This window comes from Salvelinus namaycush, chromosome 15 (assembly GCF_016432855.1).
Source record: "Salvelinus namaycush isolate Seneca chromosome 15, SaNama_1.0, whole genome shotgun sequence".
NCBI classification, from domain to species: domain Eukaryota; kingdom Metazoa; phylum Chordata; class Actinopteri; order Salmoniformes; family Salmonidae; genus Salvelinus; species Salvelinus namaycush.
Window position 1 is genome coordinate 27391507 of NC_052321.1, and position 18876 is coordinate 27410382.

The 18876-nt window shown below is 43.2% G+C and overlaps 1 protein-coding gene across 2 annotated transcripts in view; it reads left to right on the forward strand.

Moving 5' to 3' along the window:
* Positions 1-18876, forward strand: part of LOC120060393 (fermitin family homolog 2-like) — a 109711-nt gene that overhangs the window by 77144 nt on the left and 13691 nt on the right. For both annotated transcript variants that reach the window (XM_039009680.1, XM_039009681.1), the window contains exons 5-7: positions 6404-6732; positions 13125-13232; positions 18657-18791. In XM_039009680.1, coding sequence (XP_038865608.1) covers positions 6404-6732; positions 13125-13232; positions 18657-18791 — 572 coding nt within the window. The remainder of the gene's footprint in view (positions 1-6403; positions 6733-13124; positions 13233-18656; positions 18792-18876) is intronic.

Here is an 18876-nt window from a genome sequence, read left to right on the forward strand (position 1 = left end):
TCCTCTGGTTTTTGTTCTTTTTCCTCTGCTTTCCTTCCCTCCCTCTTTCTCATTTTCCACTCCAGCCTCTGAGATAATTTACATTGGGCCGGTCAAAGGTAAGGTTTCTCCTGGTCTTCTGTCCTCCCTCTCTCTGCACTGCTTCCTCTCCCCTTTCTCGCTGCTTCCCCATTCCCTTACCCACTCACCCCTCAGCTGGAGTGATGTTCTGGTCACCTGCCAAGGTTGTATCCAAAGGAAGCCAGCTGCTGCCCTTGTCACTTGAGGATATCCGCTGACGCAGGTCACGTGATCGGCTTTGCCCCACTCCAACAGGACCAAACTTGCTCCCGTCTTTTTTTGAAAAATATAAAAAAGCTTTGCACACTATGCATTTGTTTTGCTGGAAAGCTCAGCTGTTCACATTTTGCTCAACAGGTACCCTAAAGCAGGGTTTCCCAAAGTCTGTCCTGGGACCTCCCCTGGGTGCACGTTTTGGTTTTTGTCCTAGCACTACACAGCTGACTCAAATAACCAACTCATCATCAAGCTTTGATTATTTGAATCCGCTGTGTAGTGTAAGGGCAAAAATCAAAATGTTCAGGACCGACTTTGGGAAACCATGCCCTAAAGAATCAAAATGGAACAGAATAAATGGCTATTAGGGGGATTCTATGTCTACAACAACACATTCACTTAATTTCAGATGGACCACCTCCTCCATCCCAAACCCACACAGAAGCCATGTGGTGACACCTTTTTTATATGGTGATGAGCCCTCCTAGTTTACATCTAGGCGACAAAGTGCAGGGTGGTCTAGCCGTCCAGACCATACCAGTCCCCAGTGAAAGGGGATTAAGGATTAGGAAACGTTAACATATCCGGTGACTTCCAGCCTGTGGAAGGCACTATCCCACTGAAAGTCAAAAGCTGGGAGTAAACACATGAGCCTGCCCGATTCTTTTTCTTCTCTAGAGGAGATGGGGGTAAACTGTAATCAGCTTCCTCTAGATATTTGTGATGTCTCCTGCGACCATATGGGAGAGCAGCACTCTAGCTGACCTTACTTTCCTCCCTCCCTTCTATAAACTCTCCACAAACCCTTAGGGATGGGCTGTTGTGGCCTGGTCCCTGTTCTCATGACCTCTACTGTATTACACACACACACCATTTCCTGTTTGAATTTTGGTTAGTGGTTTGGCCTGCCTGCTTTTTTAGGCCAGTGGGGACTGGTCAGTGTGTTATGGAAGCATTTAGCTGCTGAAAATCAACTGGAAATGCAAATGGAACAATAATAAATCAGTATCATGTTTGCAATTCCTTTTCCTAAATGGGTGTGCATTTTTTGACATTCTAATTGAAATGCAAAAAAAGATATTGCATTATCATTTTCAAGTTTGAGTATGCATAATATCTGCCAATTTGAAAAATAAATAGCAAAGTGTGTTTGATATTTCATCCAGTACAACATTTAAAAGTATCACATTTAAATATCAAATGTAAATCCTTAAATGATCATTTCTCATGTTTGCCATTTAATTTCCTTGTGTTAGTATGAATTGTGACCAAAAATTCTCAATTGACAATGCTTTTCCATACTCTGTGTGGTTGACTGTCAAAATGCAAATTCGATATCAATTCTTTATTTTGCGATTTCATTTCCTCATTTGCGTTATCGACGTGTTGATTGTCAATCCGTTATGGACGGGGTTTTGGTAACGTGAGGCGGAAGAGGTTGTCTGTGCTTCCTGGCAACAGGGGAGGCTATGTGGACATGTCTGGTGTCCAAATTGATGATGTTTGTAGAGCAGCGAGAGACAAGTGGAGACGAACGGGTTCAGTCAGTTCAGGCCAGTCAGTCGTTCTGATGAGCCCTTCCCAGGTAGCTAGTTTATGCTTGTGGCTAGAAACTTCCGCAAATATTTGAAACTTGTCTACCGAAGTTGGGACTTAGGAACGTTTTTAATTTGAAAAATGTTAATGTCGTAGTTATACATTTTATGTGAAAATCACTACAATAAATGTGATTTAGCTGTCACCCTGGCCTGATATTGGCTACACTATCAAGCTAGCTATTTCCCTCATTACTGTGACAAGGGGGGGCGAAGGACTGTGCCCGTGTAGTTGTTGCCGGCTTGCAGCGCAAATTGAGCAGTGTAGACTGTATCACGGTGACATCCAGATGGTTACTACCAATATTACAAGTTATTTATGGTGAATGCTGCTGTCCGACTCTAAATAAAATCAAGTGGGATGGAACAAATTGGAGATGGTGACCAAATCCAGATGGTGACCAATACTACAAGTTATTTCTCCATGGCCCATCGAAATAAACATCACTAACATCACTAAAACATCACTAAAAGGACATTCTACTCCAAAATGAATGAAAATAAATCAATGTATGTACAGTTGAAGTCGAAAGTTTACATACACTTCGGTTGGAGTCTTTAAAACTAGTTTTTCAACCACTCCACATTTCTTGTTAACAAACTATAGTTTTGGCAAGTCGGTTAGGACATCTACTTTGTTCATGACAAGTCATTTTTCCAACAATTGTTTACAGACAGATTATTTCACTTATAATTCACTGTATCACAATTCCAGTGGGTCAGAAGTTTACATGCATTAAGTTGGCTGTGGCTTTAAACAGCTTGGAAAATTCCAGAAAATGATGTCATGGCTTTAAAAGCTTCTGATAGGCTAATTGACATCATGTGAGTAAATTGCAGATGTACCTGTGGATGTATTTCAAGGCCTACCTTCCAACTCAGTGCCTCTTTACTTGACATCATGGGAAAATCCAAAGAAATCAGCTACGTCCTCAGAAAAAAAATTGTAGGCCTCCACAAGTCTGGTTCATCTTTGGGAGCAATTTCCAAATGCCTGAAAGTACTACGTTCATCTGTACAAACAATAGTACGCAAGTATAAACACCATGGGACCACGCAGCCGTCATACCGCTCAGGAAGGAGACGCGTTCTGTCTCATAGAGATGAACGTACTTTGGTGCAAAAAGTGCAAATCAATCCCAGAACAACAGCAAAGGATCTTGTGAAGATGCTGGAGGAAACGGGTACATAAGTATCTATATCCACAGTAAAAACAAGTCCTATATCGACATAACCTGAAAGGCTGCTCAGCAAGGAAGAAGCCACTGCTCCAAAACTGCCATAAAAAATCCAAACTGCAGTTTGCAACTGCACATGGGGACAAAGATTGTACTTTTTGAAGAAATGTCCTCTGTTCTAATGAAACAAAAAAAGAACTGTTTGGCCAATATGACCATCGTTATGTTTGGAGGAAAAAGGGGGAGGCTTGCAAGCCGAAGAACACCATCCCAACCGCGAAGCACGGGGGTGACAGCATCATGTTGTGGGTGTGCTTTGCTGCAGGAGGGACTGGTGCATTTCACAAAATAGATGGCAGCATGAGCACTGGTGCACCTCACAAAATAGATCATTTTCTTCCTTCCTCATGATTCTCTGTGGATATATTGAAGCAACATCTCAAGACATCAGTCAGGAAGTTTAAAGCTTGGTCCAAATGGGTCTTCCAAATGAACAATGACCCCAAGCATACTTCCAAAGTTGTGGCAAAATGGCTTAAGGACAACAAAGTCAAGTTATTGGAGTGGTCATCACAAAGCCCTGACCTCAATCCCATAGAAAATGTGTGGTCAGAACTGAAAAAGCGTGTGCGAGCAAGGAGGCCTACATACCTGACTCAGTTACACCAGCTTGGTCAGGAGGAATGGGACAAAATTCACCCAACTTCTTGTGGGAAGCTTGTGGAAGGCTACCCGAAATGTTTGATCCAATTTAAACAATTTAAAGGTAATGCTACAAAATACTAATTGAGTATATGTAAACTTCTGACCCACTGGGAATGTGATGAAAGAAATAAAAGCTGAAAAAAATCATTCTCTCTACTATTATTCTGACATTTCACATTCTTAAAACAAAGTGGTGATCCTAACTGACCTAAGACAGGGACTTTTTACTAGGATTAAAATGTCAGTTATTGTGAAAAACTGAGTTTAAATGTATATGGCTAAGGTGTATGTAAACCTCCGACTTCAACTGTATGTGGACACCATCTCAAATATAGTGTCCACCTCCAGAATGAGCCCAATAACACATTGTTACAATTATTTTAACAGATTGGGCCATGTATATTGCCTATGCATGGTCCATATTACCATGTATGCTATTAGCAATAAACATTATCACCTGTAGCCCGACTGATGCAGCAAAGTGCAAATAAATAGGCAACCGCATGCTTCAGCCTATCTGTATTTACCCTAATGGCCTAAAAAAAAAATGTATTTCACCTTTATTTAACCAGGTAGGCCAGTTGAGAACAAGTTCTCATTTACAACTGCGACCTGGCCAAGGCAAAGCAGTGCGACAAAATCAAACTTCAAAATATATACACTGAGTATACCAAACATTAGGAATGCTTTCCTAATATTGAATTTCACCCCCTTTCTTTTTGCCCTCAGAACAGCCTCAATTTGTCGTGGCATGGACTCGACAAGATGTCAAAAGCGTTCCACAGGGATGCTGGCCCATGTTGACTCCAATGATTCCCACAGTTGTCAAGCTGGCTGGATGTCTTTTGGGTGGTGGACCGTTCTTGATTCACACGGCAACTGTTGAGCGTGAAAAGTTCTTGACACAAACCGGTGCGACTGGCACCTACTCCCATACCCCGTTCAAAGGCACTTAAATCTTTTGTCTTGCCCATTCACCCTCTGAATGGCACAGATACACAATCCATGTCTCAAGGCTTTAAAATACTTCTTTAACATGTCTCCTCCCCTTCATCTACACTGATTTGAAGTGGAATTAACAGGTGACATCAATAAGGCATCATAGCTTTCACCTGGTCAGTCTGTCATGTAATGAGCTGGTGTTCTTAATGTTTTGTGTGTGATTTATTTTTTTCACTTTTTTTCCTTCAACCTCACATTATCAATACACCGCCCATCGTGTTTAATTAACACTTTTTGCTATTTCGTTGCGCCTTTGCATTTTTATTTTCGATATGTTAGACCTACATATGTTAGACCTACATATCGAAAATAAAACGCAAAGGCGCAACGAAATGGCAAAATGAAGCGCTGCGATTGATTTATCAAATTATTATTATTATTTTGACAGTCTTAAACCACACAGAGTATGGAAAAGAATTGCCAATTGCAACTGAGAATTCATTTGATTTTTGTCACGACAAGGAAATGAAATGGCAAACATGAGTAATGATTTGTCATTTTAAGCATTTACATTTGATTTTTAAATGTGTTAGTGTTGTACTGGACAGTACCTTGGAAATTAAATATTAGACACACTGCTACTTCTTTTTCAAATTGTCAGGCATCATGCATACTCAATCATGAAAATTCTAATGCAATATATTACCTTTCATTTGAATTTTGTCACAAAATATGCATACCCATTTTGGAAAAGGAATTGCAAACATTATATTGATTTGTCATTTGCCCGTATAGAATTTAAGGCTGAATTAAGTCACTCATAGAGTTGCATAGTGTGTGGGCTGTTACTATGCCCTAACATACTGGCCAAGGCCAGCCAACAGGACATTTCATGGTTTCAGATTGGTTATTTGTTTGTTTATTTGGCAATGGCTTAAATCCGAATAGAACTCAACATTTTGCATACATACACATCTCTCTCTACACACACTCCTCAACCATACATCCACATGCATACACTCCTCCCTCCAAACACACATCCACCTTTTTCTCCAAAAATGGAACACAAACAAAGCAGTGACGCTAGCTTTTGGTACCATGCTGTCTCACTTTGGTGTACCACCCTCCACTGCCCCATCCCTATTCCCATATCCCTCCCTATATGCTGCTGGTTGTGCTGTATAGTTTGCCATGTGCACCTCCCAGGTTGTGGACCATGTGACCATGATCATGTGCAACATCTGCATGCTAAAGCGCATCATAACTCCCCAGCAGCAACAGCAGAGCATCAAGACCACCTATCAGATAGGTGGTGCTACCAGCCACATTAATTGCAGGCTGCAAATGTGTGTTGTGGAACAATGTTCACTTAATTTTTGGAGGCTCTTGTGCTTGGTACCAAGTGTGTGTCTTGTAGATTGTTTTGCAGTGGACTGTATTGTGAGCATGTTTTTATCATGTTCAGTATTTTGCAGGTATGGTGATATCTTTTTCTTTGTCTTCAGGGATCTGTCACACAGCTGGGATCAATTTCAATTCAGGAAGTTAATTGAAATCCCAGTCTAAGAATAAAAATTAAATAAAAAAATGAATCGTGCTTTTCAGTTTTTGAATTAGAATTTCAATTAATCTCCCAAACTGAAATGGAATTGAGCCCAACGTTCCTCAATCTACTCCAGGGTACTAAACGTGTTGTCTGGTTTGCAGGGAGCATCTACTCCAGTCCCGGCCTGTACAGTAAGACCATGACCCCCACTTATGACTCCAGAGACGGAAGCCCCCTATCCCCCACTACCGCCTGGTTTGGAGACAGCCCCCTGTCCGAGGGCAATCCCAGCATCCTCGCTGTCAGCCAGCCAATCTCCTCGCCCGATATCCTGGCCAAGCTCTACAAGCCCCAATCCCTCCTGGACAAGGCCAAGATCAACCAGGGCTGGATGGACTCATCCAGGTCTCTGATGGAGCAGGATGTCAAGGAGAATGAGGTGCTCCTCCTGCGGTTTAAATACCACAGCTTCTTCGACCTCAACCCCAAGGTACAGTATGTGGACCATTCTTTCCATCAGATGAGTCTTTATTAAAAACCATTTTTAAAATGTTTAGGGGGTAGATCAGCTTTAATATTGCAGATAGATTGTGGCTTCTATCAACATAATTGTCTGCATCATTTCCAATCCCCCATTCGGGAAAGTATTCAGACCCCTTCCCTTTTTCCACATTTTGTTACGTTACAGCCTTATTTTAAAATTGATTGATGAGGAAAAACATGTATTTAATCTACACACTATATCCCATAATGACAAAGCGAAAACAGGTTTTTAGATAAACATATACCCTATACCTCGAAATTGAACTCCTGTGCATCCTGGTTCCATTGATCATCCTTCAGATGTTTCTACAACTTGACTGGAGTCCACCTGTGGCAAATTGATTGGACATGATTTGGAAAGGCACACACCTGTCAATATAAGGTCCCACAGTTGACAGTGCATGTCAGAGCAAAAACCAAGCCATGTGGTCGAAGGAATTGTCCGTAGAGCTCAAAGAGCAGGATTGTGTGGAGGAACAGATCAGGGGAAGGGTACCAAAATACCAAAAAATGTCTGGAGCATTGAAAGTCCTCAAGAACACAGTGGCCCCATCATTCTTAAATGGAAGAAGTTTGGAACCACCAAGACTCTTCCTAGAGCTGGCCTCCCGGCCAAACTGCGCAATCGGGAGAAGGGCCTTGGTCAGGCAGGTGTCCGAGAACCCTATGATCACTCTGACAGAGCTCCATAGTTCCTCTGTAGAGATGGGAGAACCTTCCAGAAGAACCATCTCTGCAGCAAATCAAATTAAACTTTATTTGTCACATGCGCCGAATACAACAAGTGCGTAAGTTACCGTGAAATGCTTACTTACAAGCCCTTAACCAACAGTGCAGTTCAAGAAGAGTTAAGAAAATATTTACCAAATAAACTAAAGTAAAAAATAAATAAAAATTATACAAAGTAACACAATAAAATAACGATACAGAGGCTATATACAGTGAGTACCGGTGCCGAGTCAGTGTGTGGGGTTACAGGTTAGTTAACTTCTCTGGGATATGTGGGACGCTAACGTCCCACTTGGCCAAAAACCAGTAAAAATGCAGAGCGCCAAATTCTAATATATTACTATAAAAATCTAACTTTCATGAAATCACACATGAAAGACACCAAATTAAAGCTACACATGTTGTGAATCCAGCCAACATGTCTGATTTCAAATAGGATTTATGGCGAAAGTACACCAAACGATTATGTTAGGTCAGTACATAGCCACAGAAAAACACAGCCATTTTCCCAGCCAAAGATAGGAGTCACAAAAAGCAGAAATAGAGATAAAATGAATCACTAACCTTTGATCTTCATCAGATGACACTCATAGGACATCATGTTACACAATACATGTATGTTTTGTTCGATAATGTGCATATTTATATCGACAAATCTCGGTTTACATTGGCGCCATGTTCAGAAATGCCTCCAAAATATCCGGAGAAATTGCAGAGAGCCACCTCAAATAACAGAAATACTCATCATAAACTTTGATGAAAGATACATGTTTTACATAGAATGAAAGATACACTTCTTCTTAATGCAACCGCTGTGTCAGATTTCAAAAATACTTTACGGAAAAAGCACACCATGCAATAATCTGAGACGGCGCTCAGATATAACATTTCTCCGCCATGTCGGAGTCAACAGAAATACGAAATTACATCATAAATTTTCCCTTACCTTTGATCTTCATCAGAATGCACTCCTAGGAATCCTAGTTCCACAATAAATCGTTGTTTTGTTCGATAATGTCCATTACTTATGTCCACGTAGCTACTTTTGCTAGCATGTTTAGTACACATGTCCAAACGCTGGCGCAGATCCAGGCGAACGTCGGACGAAAACTTCAAAAAGTTATATTACAGGTCGAATAAACTTGTCAAACTAAGTAGAGAATCAATCTTCAGGATGTTATCATAAATATTAAATAACGTTCCAACTGGAGAATTCCTTTGTGTCTACAGAAATAATGGAACGCAAGGCGATATCATTTGGAATGCGCGTGACCAAGAACTGGCACTCTGCCAGACCACTGACTCATTCCCGTCTCGTCCGGCCCCACATCACAGTAGAGGCTTCATTCAACGTTGTACCGACTGTTGACATCTAGTGGAAGGCGTAGGAAGTGCAAACAGATCCATATATTACTGGGATTTGAATAGGCAATGAGTTGAAAATCGAACAGCCTCAGAATTCTCACTTCCTGTTTGGATTTTTTCTCAGGTTTTTGCCTGCCATATGAGTTCTGTTATACTCACAGACATCATTCAAACAGTTTTAGGAACTTCAGAGTGTTTTCTATCCAATAGTAATAATAATATGCATATATGAGCATCTGGGACAGAGTAGGAGGCAGTTTACTCTGGGCACGCTATTCATCCAAAAGTGAAAATGCTGCCCCCTATCACAAAGAAGTTAAGGTAATTTGTACATGTAGGTAGGGGTGAAGTGACAATGCATAGATATTAAACAGCGAGTAGCTGCAGTGTACAAAACAAATGGAGGGGGGGGGGTCAATGTAAATAGGCCAGTGGCCATTTGATTAATTGTTCCTCAGTCTTATGGCTTGGGGATAGAATCTGTTAAGGAGCCTTTTGGTCCTAGACTTGGCGCTCCAGTACCGCTTGCCGTGTGGTAGCAGAGAAAATGGTATATTACCTGGGTGACTGTAGTCTCTGACAATTTTATGGGCTTTCCTCTGACACTGCATATTATATAGGTCCTGGATGGCAGGAAGCTTGGCCCCAGTGATGTACTGGGCCACACACACTACCCTCTGTAGCGCCTTATGGTCAGATGCCGAGCAGTTGCCATTCCAGGCGGTGATGCAACCGGTCAGGATGCTCTCGATGGTGCAGTAAAGGAGCTGATTGTGGACTACAGGAAAAGGCGGGCCGAACAGGCCCCCAAAACATTGACAGGGCTGTAAGTGAAGCGGGTCGAGAGTGTCAAGTTCCTTGGTGTCCACATCACCAACGTACTATCATGGTCCAAACACACCAACACAGTCATGAAGAGGGCACGACAAAACCTTTTCCCCCTCAGGAGACAGAAAAGATTTGGCATGGGTAGCCAGATCCTCAAAGTTTTACTGCACCATCGAGAGCATCCTGACCGGTTACATCCCTGTCAATGTTTTGGGGGCCTGTTCGGCCCGCCTTTTCCTGTAGTCCACAATCAGCTCCTTTGTCTTGCTCACACTGAGGGAGAGGTTGTTGTCCTGGCACCACACTGCCATTTCTCTGACCTCCTCCCTATAGGCTGTCTCATCGTTGTCGGTGATCAGGCCTACCACTGTTGTCGTCAGCAAACTTAATGATGGTGTTGGAGTCATGTTTGGCTACGCAGTTATGGGTGAACAGGGAGTACAGGAAGGGACTAAGTACACACCCCTGAGGAGCCCCAGTGTTCAGGATCAGGGTGGCAGACGTGTTGTCTACCCTTACCACCTGGGTGCGGCCCATCAGGAAGTCCAGGATCCAGTTGCAGAGGGAGGTGTTTATTCCTAGTGCCCACAAAGCTCATCACTATTCTAAGGACCCTATGGTGTTGAACGCTGAGCTGTAGTCAATGAACAGCATTCTCACATAGGTGTTCCTTTTGGCCAGGTGGGAAGGGCAGTGTGGAGTGCGATCTGAATCTGTTGGGTCGGTATGTGATTTGGAGTGGGACTAGGGTATCCGGGAGGATGCTGTTTGTGAGCCATGACCAGCACTTCATGGCTACCGACGTGAGTGCTACGGGGTGGTAATAATTTAGGCATGGTCTGCTTGTCACATGTAGGTATTACAGACTGTCAGGGGGAGGTTGAAAATGTCAGTGAAGACACGTGCCAGTTGGTCCGCGCATGCTTTGAGTACACGTCCTGGTAATCAGTCTGACCTCCTCAGCTTCGTGAATGTTGACCTGTTTAAAGGTCTTGCTCACATCGGCTACCGAGAGCGTTATCACTGAGTCATCCAGAACAGCTGGTGCTCTTGTGCATGCTTCAGTCTTGCTTGCCTCAAAACGAGCATAAAAGGCATTTAGTTCGTCTGGTAGGCTTGCGTCACTGGGCAGCTTGCATCTGCGTTTCCGTTTGTAGTCCGTAATAGTTTTCAAGCCCTGCCACACCCGACGCGCGTCAGACCCGGTGTAGTAGGTTTCAATCTTAATCCTGTAATGACGCTTAGCCTGTTTGATGGTCCGTCTGAGCCATAGCGGGATTTCTTATAAGCTTCCGGATTAGTGTCCCGCTCCTTGAAAGCACTCCACAAATCAGGTCTTCATGGTAAAGTAGCCAGACGGACGCCACTCCTCAGTAAAAGGCACATGACAGCCCGCTTGGCATTTGTTAAAAGGCACCTAAAGCAGGAGAAACAAGATTCTCTGGTCTGATGAAACCAAGATTGAACTCTTTGGCCTGAATGCCAAGCGTCACATCTGGGGGAAACATGGCACCATTCCTACGGTGAAGCATGGTGGAGGCAGCATCATGCTGTGAGGATGTTTTTCAGGGGCAGGGACTGGGACACTAGTCAAGATCGAGGGAAAGATGAACGGAGCAAAGCACAGCGAGATCCTTGATGAAAACCTGCTCCAGAGCACTCAGGACCTCAGACTTGGGTGACGGTTCTCCTTCCAACAGGCCAATGACCCTAAGCACACAGCCAAGACAACGCGGGAGTGGCTTCGAGACAAGTCTGAATGTCCCCGAGTGGCCCACCCAGAGCCCGGACTTGAACCCAATCAAACATCTCTGGAGAGACCTGAAAATAGCTGTGCAGCGACGCTCCCCATTTAACCTCGCAGAGCTTGAGAGGATCTGCAGAGAAGAATGGAAGAAACTCCCCAAATACAGGTGTGCCAAGATTGTAGCTTCATACCCAAGAAGACTCAAGGCTGTAATCGCTGCCAAAGGTGTTTCAACAAAGTACTGATTAAAGGGTCTGAATACTTATGTAAATGTGATATTTCATATACAAAAGTTGCACACCTCTAAAAATCTGTTTTTGTATTCTTATGGGGTATTGTGTGTAGATGGATGAGGGGAAAGCGATTTAAATCGATTTTAGAAAAAGGCTGTGGAAAAAGCAAAGGGGTCTGAATACTTAACGAATTCACTGTAAAAAAAATAAATGTGACAGGTGGTTAGGTGTAGGCAGGGACAAAAGTAAATATGACTAAATAATTAATCAGGGGGGGTTTTCAACAAATAGACAGGTGTTGTCCTTTCCATGGTAGCCAATTGGCTAACTTTCTATTAAAATGTATTGTAATGAGAATGTATTTATTTTGAGATATTTATACCAAGTATTTTCACTTCATCGTCGGACCATTTTATTGGTAAATTACACGGTAATGTCAAAGTTTAATTTTTTTGGGAGATACAATACGTAATATTGTACTTATGTTAATTTGGTTTTAATCTAGAGAGGTTTGAAATTTATCTAGATCCTCTGAGGCTGTGTAGGGATCCAAATTGCGGATTTAAAATAGAAAATTAATCGTCAGCATACAATGACACCTTTGTTTTTAAGCCCTGCTTTCTAGTCCCTTGATATTATTTTTGGATCTGATATTAATAGCTAACAATTTGATAGCCATAATAAATAGATAAGCCGATAGCGGACAGCCTTGTTTTACTCCTCTTGACAATTTAATACTTTCTGAGAAGTAGCCATTGTTTACTATTTTACACTTGGGCTTACTATACATAACTTTAAACCATTGCATAAGAGATTTTCCAAAATTATAATAGTTCTGGCATTTATATATAAATTCCAGTCATACTTCATCAAAGGCCTTTTCAAAGTCCGCTATGAATACCAGGCCTGGTTTCCCAGATTTTTCATAGGGTTCTATTGTTTCCAGTACTTGTCGTATATTATCTCCAATGTACTGTCCATGTAAAAAAAAATCTGTCTGATAGATGAAAAATATCCGACAATACCACTTCATTTCTATACGCCATGCATTTTGCTAGGATTTTGGCATCACAACACAAGTGTAAGGTGTCTCCAGTTTTTTTTAGGTTGACTGGATCTTTATATTTACCATCTGGGTCCTGTTTCAGTAATAGAGAAATCATAGCTTCTTGCTGAGTATCTGATAGTCTACAATTGTTTTATAGGAGTGGTTAAAACATGTTAATGCCACATTCAAACATGCACACACACAACTCCCCACCAGCCTACAGCATCTGCAGCTGACAGATTTTGGGGGGTGTGGAGAGGAGGAAGTACCCCTCTGGGCTATCCTGTTTTCTCAGCTGGACTGTCTCGGAGTGCTTTGTATGTGGATCTGTGCTTGTGCAGAGACAGGCTTGGTGCCAGGGCTAACAGTATTTGTTCTCCCCCCTGCAGTATGATGCCATCCGGGTGAACCAGCTCTATGAGCAGGCCAAGTGGGCCATCCTGCTGGAGGAAATAGAGTGCACCGAGGAGGAGATGATGATGTTTGCTGCCCTGCAGGTGAGACCTGTGTAATGTGTGTTGGTTTGTGTGTTTGTGCGTGCGTATATATTAATTGGCCTGATTGAGGACTGCAGTAGTTATCTTCTCTATGGGCTCACTGCCTGATGAACAGAACACAGAAGAATAACATTTTATTGGTCACATACACATGGTTAGCAGATGTTAATGCGAGTGTAGCGAAATGCTTGTGCTTCTAGTTCCGACAGTGCAGTAATATCTAACAGGTAATCTAACAATTCCACAACTACCTAATACAAACAAATCTAATTAAAGGGATAGAATAAGAATATGTACATATAAATATATGGATGAGGGATGATCGAGCGGCATAGGCAGGATGGTATAGAATACAGTATATACATATGAGATGAGTAATGCAAGATATGTAAACATTATTAAAGTGGCATTATTAAAGTGACTAGTGATCCATTTATTAAAGTGGCCAATGATTTTGAGACTTGTATATAGGCAGCAGCCTCTGTGTCAGTGATGGCTGTTCAACCTCTCTAGGGTACGTGAGACAGTAGCATCCCACCTCTTCAACAGCCAGTGAAACTGCAGGGCGCCAAATTCAAAACAACAGAAATCCCATAATTAGAATTTCTCAAACATACATGTATTTTACACCATTTTAAAGATACACTTGTTGTAAATCCAGCCACAGTGTCCGATTTCAAAAAGGCTTTACGACGAAAGCAAACCAAACGATTATGTTAGATGAGTGCCTATTCACAGAATAACACATTTATAGCCATTTTTCCAGCCAAAGAGAGGATAGCCATTTTTCCAGCCAAAGAGAGGATTCACAAAAAGCAGAAATATAGATAAAATGAATCACTAACCTTTGATGATCTTCATCAGATGACACTCATAGGACGTCATGTTACACAATACATGTAAGTTTTGTTCGGTGAAGTTCATATTTATATCCAAAAATCTGAGTTTACATTGGCGCGTTACGTTCAGAAGTTCCAAAACATCCTTTTTTTTTGCAGAGATTTTGCAGAGAGCCACATCAATTTACAGGAATACTCATAATAAACATTGCTAAAAGATACAACTGTTATGCATGGCATTTTAGATGCACTTCTCCTTAATGCAACCGCTGTGTCAGGTTTCAAAAAAGCTTTACGGAAAAAGCAAACCATGCAATAATCTGAGTCGGCGCTCAGAGCCCAATCAAGACACAAATATCCGCCATATTGTGCAGTCAACATAAGTCAGAAATAACATTAGAAACATTCACTTACCTTTGATGATCTTCATCAGAATGCACTCCCAGGAATCTCAGTTCCACAATAAATGTTTGTTTAGTTCGATAATGTCCATTTATGTCCAAATTCCTCCTTGTTGTTCTAGCGTTCAGTACACTTTCCAAACTCACGACGCGCGGACAAGTCCAGCGGAAAGTACGGACGAAAAGTTAAAGTTATATTACAGTCCGTAAAAACATGACAAACGAAGTATTGAATCAATCTTTAGGATGTTTTTAACATAATTCTTCAATAATGTTCCAACCGGAGAATTCCTGTGTCTTCAGAAGTGCGATGGAACAGAGCTCGCTCTCACATGAATGCACATGGTCAGCGCATGTTCAGGTCATGGTAGACCTTACTCAATCCCCTCTCATTTGGCCCCACTTCACAGTAGAAGCATCAGACAAGGTTCTAAATCACATCTAGTGGAAGCCTTAGGAAGTGCAACATTACCAATATCCCACTGTATCTTCAATAGGAGCTGAGTTGAAAATCGACCAACCTCAGATTTCCCACTTCCTGGTTGGATTTTTTCTCATGTTTTTGCCTGCCATATGAGTTATGTTATACTCACAGACAGCATTCAAACAGTTTTAGAAACTTCAGTGTTTTCTATCCAAATCTACTAATAATATGCATATTCTAGCTTTTATGGCTTTGTAGCAGGCCGTTTACTCTGGGCATGCTTTTCATCCGGACGTGGAAATACTGCCCCCTACCCCAAAGAAGTTAACAGTCTGATGGCCTTGAGATAGAAGCTGTTTTTCAGTCTCTAGGTCTTAGCTTTGATGCACCTGTACTGACCTCGCCTTCTGGATGGTTGCGGGGTGAACAGGCAGTGGCTCGGGTGGTTGTTGTTCTTGATCTTTTGGCCTTCCTGTGACATCGGGTGCTGTAGGTGTCCAGGAGGGCAGGTAGTTTGCCCCCGGTGATGCGTTGTGCCAACTGCACCACCCTCTTGAGAGCCTTGCAGTTGTGGGCGGTGCAGTTGCCGTACCAGCCCGACAGGATGCTCTCAATTGTGCATCTGTGAAAGTTTGTGAGGGTTTTAGGTGACAAGCCAAAATCTTCAGCCTCTTGAGGTTGAAGAGGCGCTGTTGCTCCTTCTTCACCACACTGTCTGTGTGGGTGGACTACTTCAGTTTGTCTGTGATGTGTACACCAAGAAACTTAAAACTTTCCACCTTTGCAGCAGTACACAGAAACATGGTCCCCCAGATAACTGTATGCAAGGCTGTATGCTTGCGCGGAGCAACTACAATTAAACCAAATGATCCTGTCTGTGACGCCTTGGCTCTAGAAACAACCCATTCCAGACTCCTGCCATTGAAGATGGTTAGACTAGACACGTCACTGATACTTTAGACTTGTTCAAGTGCTGTTCAACCCCATAGTTAACTGCTGAGGAACTATTGATTATGTCACTGCTTCTTTTATACAAGTTGTGTAATATAAGAGGAATAGTGAAGAGCGGGAAGGACAGTGAAGGTATGATTTTGGGGGTGTGGAGATCCGAGTCTCTTGTGTCCCTTTGGGTTGCCCCCTGAGACCAGGGCAGCCCTGCTATTTCCGATCCTCGTAAAGCCTGAGTGACAGGACATGGGGACGCCAGTGTGTCCTCACCCCGACGGGTAATTATAGAGTAGCCATGGCAAAGAAGTTAACAGTCTGATGGCCTTGAGATAGAAGCTGTTTTTCAGTCTCTAGGTCTTAGCTTTGATGCACCTGTACTGACCTCGCCTTCTGGATGGTTGCGGGGTGAACAGGCAGTGGCTCGGGTGGTTGTTGTTCTTGATCTTTTGGCCTTCCTGTGACATCGGGTGCTGTAGGTGTCCAGGAGGGCAGGTAGTTTGCCCCCGGTGATGCGTTGTGCCAACTGCACCACCCTCTTGAGAGCCTTGCAGTTGTGGGCGGTGCAGTTGCCGTACCAGCCCGACAGGATGCTCTCAATTGTGCATCTGTGAAAGTTTGTGAGGGTTTTAGGTGACAAGCCAAAATCTTCAGCCTCTTGAGGTTGAAGAGGCGCTGTTGCTCCTTCTTCACCACACTGTCTGTGTGGGTGGACTACTTCAGTTTGTCTGTGATGTGTACACCAAGAAACTTAAAACTTTCCACCTTTGCAGCAGTACACAGAAACATGGTCCCCCAGATAACTGTATGCAAGGCTGTATGCTTGCGCGGAGCAACTACAATTAAACCAAATGATCCTGTCTGTGACGCCTTGGCTCTAGAAACAACCCATTCCAGACTCCTGCCATTGAAGATGGTTAGACTAGACACGTCACTGATACTTTAGACTTGTTCAAGTGCTGTTCAACCCCATAGTTAACTGCTGAGGAACTATTGATTATGTCACTGCTTCTTTTATACAAGTTGTGTAATATAAGAGGAATAGTGAAGAGCGGGAAGGACAGTGAAGGTATGATTTTGGGGGTGTGGAGATCCGAGTCTCTTGTGTCCCTTTGGGTTGCCCCCTGAGACCAGGGCAGCCCTGCTATTTCCGATCCTCGTAAAGCCTGAGTGACAGGACATGGGGACGCCAGTGTGTCCTCACCCCGACGGGTAATTATAGAGTAGCCATGGCTACCGGACTCACCCCACCGGAGGGATCACTCACTCCAACCCAACCTGTAGTCTCCTACTCATTCCTCAATATCCCCAATTACACTGAAAGGTGATACTGTGCTAGGGTCTTCAACAGGTGCCGAGGTGTTTATTAATACACCATTGGTTGTCGGTTTAGTGGTTCATCCCCCCTGAAGAGATACTCAAGATGCTAATCTGCAGTGTGTTTGGATTAGCAGCTAGAATGTCGCTACCTGTCTGTTAGTGCCACTATCTATCGTTATCTCTTGCTGAGTTAATGGTAGCTGTGACAGTCATGGCTAAGGTGTCACTGATGAGATCAGGCAGGAAGAGAAGGGGTGGGTTTTTTACAGTAAGAGTTGAATGGTCGCTGTGTCCAGGGAGCTGCCTATCACCTGGATATGTCCGTGGGGCTAAGTATAGCGATTAGCCTGCCATGTCCAGCACAGTAAACACGACTATTTGGGGGATAAAGGCCCAGGGCATGCCTGCCAGTCAGCCCACTACCCCCAACTCCAACCCTACACATACAAAACACATGCGCTAGAAATACACATGTACGCACCAGAAACACACACACCCCATCCCCCCCTCCCCAAGTGTCAGTAGAGCATTGGCGTCAGAGGTGGAGACATGGAGGGAGAAGCCTTTGTCCTACATTCTGAAACCCTAGCTGGCTATGGCCGCAGAAGTGCAGTGTGTCCTGAAATATGCCTCTTTTCCTCTCCCTCTAACTCTCTCACCCCCACACTGTCTCTCTAACTCATTCGCTCCCTCTAGGCAGCTGTTCATTCATATCGAGGAGGAGGAGTAGGAGGTGGGGGGGTTGACAGTATAAATACAGTTTGTCAACAAGTTGTATTTAGTGTTGTTGAGGCATAGGCTTCGTGCCACTGGGGGGGTAGACCAGACCAGAACCTGGTGAGACTGGCTCTATGTTGGTCCAGAGGATAGTGTGAATGAATGGCCAGGCAAGGCCAGAGACTCGTCCCAATATAACAAACAGGATTCTGACCAGACTAGATGGTATTTCCATTGTGAATCAATGCAGAAATGTTGCACGCGATGTCCCAAGTCTGCACTACTCACATGTGCTCCTAGTAAAGACACATTTACAGTCACTAATTTCACCTACTAAATAATCCCCCCCCCCCCCCCCCCCCAAAGCCACTCTCTGTCACAGACATGGTTTCTACACACTGGATGCATAAACTGTCCATTGTCTATGAATTCTTTACTCACTTCAAAGAATTCAAAGTAATTATTGTTAATGAACAGTTAGTGCTTCATGGTACTCACTTCTACAAAACCCAAAGAAACTCAGAAGTATTTATTGGACAACCAGGTATGTTTGTGTGTTTTTACCACTTTACCACTTCATATGTTATGAAAGGGACGAGGCAATCACTACTAATGTACACAGAAACGGAAGCCAGTGGAGCAAACCAGAAAAGTTACATTACCAGTAATGACATTCACAATATCAAACAGGAGACTGGTGTTGACACATTATTCACTGTCATGGCATATAGTGTAAAGGACTGTTGGCAAAACATTTAGTCCTTTCTCTCTCCCCCAGTACCACATCAACAAGCTGTCCATCATGTCGTCAGACAACCACATGAACAACAGTGAGAAGGAGGTGGACGAGGTGGACGCTGCCCTGTCAGACCTGGAGATCACCCTGGAGGGAGGCAAGACCTCCAACAACCTGGTACTACACCTTAATGTCCTATACTAACCCCAACCCTAACCCTGTCAGACCTGGAGATCACCCTGGTACTACACCTTAATGTCCT